The sequence below is a fragment of the Rhagoletis pomonella genome, unplaced genomic scaffold, assembly GCF_013731165.1.
Source record: "Rhagoletis pomonella isolate Grant_MI unplaced genomic scaffold, Rhpom_1.0 Rhpom_scaffold_00010, whole genome shotgun sequence".
Lineage (NCBI taxonomy): Eukaryota > Metazoa > Arthropoda > Insecta > Diptera > Tephritidae > Rhagoletis > Rhagoletis pomonella.
Genome location: NW_023458564.1, coordinates 3,389,873 through 3,395,133, shown reverse-complemented (window position 1 = coordinate 3,395,133; position 5,261 = coordinate 3,389,873). Strand labels below are relative to the sequence as shown.

The 5,261-nt window shown below is 38.0% G+C and overlaps 1 protein-coding gene across 1 annotated transcript in view; it reads left to right on the top strand.

Annotated features, from left to right (window-relative positions):
• The window catches only part of LOC118745947, a 114,968-nt gene extending 109,707 nt beyond the window's left edge, over positions 1-5,261 (top strand). The window contains exon 16 of the mRNA XM_036479614.1: positions 4,971-5,261. Within this exon, the coding sequence (XP_036335507.1) occupies positions 4,971-5,015 (45 nt within the window). The 3' untranslated portion in view covers positions 5,016-5,261. The remainder of the gene's footprint in view (positions 1-4,970) is intronic.

The window sequence follows — 5,261 nt, the reverse complement described above, 5'->3', positions numbered from 1 at the left end:
TCATCTTCATCTTCATCTTCATCTTTATCTTCATATCCACCTTCGTTTGTATTTAGGTTTCTTTACTTTTATTCTAATCTTTGCCTTTATCCCTTTCATCTTCTACATATTCAACTTTACCTTCTTCCTTGCATGAATCTTAATCTTCGTAAATCTGATTTCTAAACTGCTGCTTAGCAGATTTCTTTAATTCAGTATCAATATTAAAGCAATGTCATTGATGCCACATAAAGTGATATCATGTCATGTGGGGAAATTGGGTGTGGTGATTTGCGATGTGGTGGAATTGGGTGTGGGAGTTACGGCGCTGTGAATTCCGGTGTGGTGGGCTTAAGAGGTGCGGTGAGTTTAGGTGTGGTGAATTTAGCTGTGGTGAGTTGAGGTGTGGTGAATTTAGGTGTGGGGAGTTAAGATGTGGTGAGTTGAGGTGTGGTGAGTTAAGGTGTGGTGAGAAAGTTGAGGTGTGGTGAATTACGGTGTGGTGGATTTAGGTGTGGGGGGTTAACGTGTGGTGAGTTGAGGTGTGGTGAATTAAGGTGTGGTGAATTTAGGTGTGGTGAGTTGAGGTGTGGTGAGCTAAGGTGTGGTGAGAGAGTTGAAGTGTGGTGAATTACGGTGTGGGGGTTAAGTTGTGGTGTGTTTCATCGTCATCTTCATCTTCATCTTCATCTTCATCTTCATCTTCATCTTCATCTTCATCTTCATCTTCATCTTCATCTTCATCTTCATCTTCACTTCATCTTCATCTTTATCTTTATCTTCATCTTCATCTTCATCTTCGTCGTCTTGGTCTTCATCTTTATCTTTTCCTTTATCCTGATCTAAATATGTCCATTCTTTTCTTCATTTACATATTCACCCCCACCATTGTTATTAGGTTAGGTATTTAAATTTTCCTTCCTCTTTGTCTTTATATCTAGGTTTCATTACTTTTATTTTAATTTCTGTATTTATCACTTTCTTCTTCTCCATACTCAACTTTACCTTCTTCCTTGTTTGAGTCTAATCTATTCATGTACATACATACATACATTTTATTCCTGAACTGCTGCTTAGCACGTTTCTTTAATTCACTATCAATATTAAAGCATACATTTAGGGGGCATTTCCGCCCCAACCATGTACATGTATGGCATTGGTATTGGTGTGACTTTTGAATTGATTTTTTCGCTCTATTTTAAACTAATTTGATTAATTAGAAATTGCCTGGACATCAGCATCAAAATACCTTTCTAATGATATATAATTGTTTATACCTTAGAATTATAGTTTAGCCGTAAAAGGGGTGTAAAGGAAACATGATTGCCTATTTATATAATGATATTGTAGTTCTTTCATTTTTCGAAACTACCATTATATGGAAAGTGGGCGTGGTTACAGTCCGATTTCGCCCATATTCAATACCATATAAAATTTCGTTGAGATATCTCAATTTTTGTTACAGTTATCGTGTACACGGACACACAGACGGACGGACAGACAAACATGGCTTAATCGAATTCCCTATTCATTCTGAGCAATTATGTATACATACATTTGTCTATATCTATCTCGGTTCGATTTGGCTGTTACAAACAACCGTTATGCGAAGAAAGTTATTATACCCTTGTGCACAAGGGCGCTCGGGTATAAAAATATGCCGACGAATTGATAACCTTCTCCTTTTTGTAAAGTCGGTTAAAAAGGAGATTTTTTGCCCAGTATAATGTACATATGTATATGACCAAATCTCACGAGTTGTTACATTTTTCGACAAAAACGTGTTGTGGTCGAAAATAGGAGTACACTTATCTTAGAAAAAGTTTTGCATAAGGAAGGAGATTCCGTCGTATATGTAACGTATATGCCCCGTTGCATCATACACACCAGCTAACAGGTTTACTTGCAAGCCTTAACTGAAAAGTCAGATTATTTAAAGGTAATTAAATATTGACATGGAATATTTTTCTACAGCATTCTTGACGAATGTATATATGTATTAATTCCTTCATATATGAGACATTCTTTTTCATATCGAACACCAAATTTGGTATCACAATTTCGATTGGTTACACCTTTTTTTATGGGTTCTATACATGAAATAACACGTGTTCGAGGAACTTTTCCCTTTCTTTTTTCTTTTTCCTTTTTTCTTCGAAGATATGATATGTCAAAGTTTGCATCTTTTCGTGATTCTGACTAATCTTGTACTCCTTCAAATCATTATATCCTGGGTTCTTCTCATCGTAGAGATTTGCTCTTAACGTCGTTTTGAAGCCAATAATGCGACAAACTTCTAGAAATTGGCGTGGCAATTGCAGGACTAAAGTTAGAAAAACGTAGATTTTACTGCGGATTTGGACAGAATATCGCTTCGTTAGCAACATTTGTTCCATAACTTTTTCAATCAAAGAATATTCTAGAAATGGGCGTGGCTATATTAAAACCAAAGTTTAAAATTTTAGACTTTACTGCAGATTTCGCCAGAACATTTACGTGGATATTTTTTACGTTTGTGTTTGGTTTTCCATTCACAAGTAATTCACTAGATTTGGACAATCGCCACATTTGAAGCCAAAAACAAAGTACGTGTAAACTTTTTTCTTGTACCGCTTCTTCTTCTTCTTCTATATTGGCGCTATAACCGCCTAAGTGATTGTGGCCGAGTCCAAAAGAGCTCGCCAGTCATTTCTTTTCTGTGCTAACTGACGGCCATTGGAAATGCGAAGTGAAGCCAAGTCCTCCGCCTGGTCTTTCCAACGCAGGGGAGACCTTCCTCTTCCTCTGTTACTAGCATCGCGGCCCGCGTTGAATACTTTCAGAGCAGGAGCGTTTCTGTCCATTCGAACGACAACTGCACGAGCCGCCTCATCAGATGCTTTCATTGTCCATGCCTCCGCGCCATACACTAGCACAGGTATGATGAGTGACTTATAGAGCGTGATCTGTGTACGACGAGAGAGGACTTTACTTCTCAATTGCCTACTCAGTCTAAAGTAGCACTTGTTGGCAAGAGTGATTCTGCGTTGGATTTCAAGGCTGACATTATTATTGGTGTTAATGCTGATTCCCAAATAAACGAAGTCGTCTACCTTTTCAAACTCTTATTATCTTCTCCAATACCAGTTTAAAGAAATCACATGAAAAGGAGTCGCCCTGTCTGAAACCCCGTTTGGTAGCAAGCGGCTACTGGTCTTTCCCAGTTCTGCAGAGCTGGTGGTGGTGGTCATTTTACACAGCCGTGTGAGTTTTGAGGGGATGCCAAATTCAGACGTAACGGCGTATAGGCAACTCCTTTTAGTGCTATCGAAAGCGGTGAGTGTCGATCCTTTTCTCACCATTTTTGTTTGCCTAAGTCTCTGGTAAAATTTTCGGGCGTATTTCATGTCGGACAACATTTAAAGCTCTTCGCACTCACGTATGTCGGTCTCTCTCTTATTTTAGCGGCAAATACATCTTGCTCCTCTCTTCAGTTCTCTATAGCGGGCCCACATTGCTCGCATTGCGGCTGATCGCAGCGAGACCCTGAAATCCGACCACTTCTTCTGCGGCGGCATGTAATGAACGGGAAATGTGATTCCACTGCTCGCATATGGTCGTTTTATCGAAGAGTGCTCTGTGAAAGCAGGTGTGAAAGTCGAACAGTTGTCTGTTGTTTTTGCAGCTTTTCGACGTTTAGCTTTCCTTACATATGCTGGGCTGAGTCGATGTTTGGGCCTCGATGTGTACGTACGTCCAACCCCTGGAAGCGTGCCATCCCTTTAGCACAACATTAAGTTTTAAGATATATCAAACTTAGTAGTCGAATAAGCAGAAACTAAATGATGCTTGCCATTGCGACCGCTGAATTAGAAAAATACTTTTTTTGTTTTTGCAATAGTAACGCGCTCTGTTAATCACTACAACAATGCGGCGATTATGTACCTTAACCACATTCTTCGTTATGGGAATTAGCTAGCAATTTCTTGAATACAATTTTTCAAAAATTTAAAAAGAAAGCAGTTCAACATACGTTGCAGCTTAACAAATATTTTTAGTTTCTTTGCAAATAATTGAAAAATTTTTCTTGAATGATATACAAACAAATGCATAGATGGCACAAAATTAAGCAGTGCAAATGTGCTTGTTTTTTCCTCGTTTAAAAGCCATATTATTCTCCGTCAATGAGCCAAAGGTATGGCAATGTCAACATCATTTGAGGCAATGCTTCATTTAGACGGATTTAATGAGCTAATGAATTATGAAAAGTCCAAAATTATTCGTAAACAAAATTAATTACGAATGTAGTGTCAAGCGGCGCAAAATGCTTTTACAGTCGCAGTGGCCTCGACCCGCTGCCGGTCAAGGAATTTTCGGTGTCAAAGGTGTTCTGAAATTTAGTGTGACAAATAAGAAAAAAAATTTTAGCATTACTAGTAAAAGCTGCTACTCGGCACTCTGCTGCTGGAAAGCTTTTTAATGTCACTGTTGTTTTAATGTTAGATACGATGACTCTGGAAGTCGGTTGGAAGGCACCACATGGGAAGAATATAGTAGTTTCTGTCGTTCGCTCCTTACTTTCGTTATCCTTCGTGCAAACAAGAAATCAACAGGCATACAAGCATAGCTAAATTAGTATGTATGCAACCATGCCTATATACATACTAGGTACATACTTGTACATATGCACGAATGAGCATTGTTTTGGTGAATGAATTTCGTATCTACGTGTGATTTATTACTTAATTTTTTGTTGTTTTCCCACTACAAAGTAGTATTTCCTTTTGTGTCGAAAAGCTGATTTGTCGGCTTAATAGAGCATAACTTGTTAATTTGTCATATATGATTACAATTAGATATTATGTTACTCATATTTAGGTAATTATGAGCAGTTTCTTGCTTAAGTACTTTCAGGTTTATTTATAAGCATGAGAAAAAATATTTGCGAAGGTAGTACATACATACATATGTATGGTTGTAAGTTTATCAATAGTTTTTTCTCTTCCTTTCAGGATAATATCGTTCGTACAATTCTTGCCGTATTTCTAGTAAATTAAACTAATACAAAACAGAAAGACACTACTCGATTCGGTCTCACCAATATTCTAACCAATTACCGATGCGCACTTTGGTTCCCGGACCAAGCAACAATGTCTCCTAATTTTGTACACTAGGAACGATTGGAAAAATTAAATCGCTGAATACACTCGGAAGATCCCTCAGGGAGTCTTTTTTAAGATTGCCAGTGAGCCGAAGTAAAGTGGTGATTCACTCACTCCTTTTCTTATAATAAAGTACCAGGT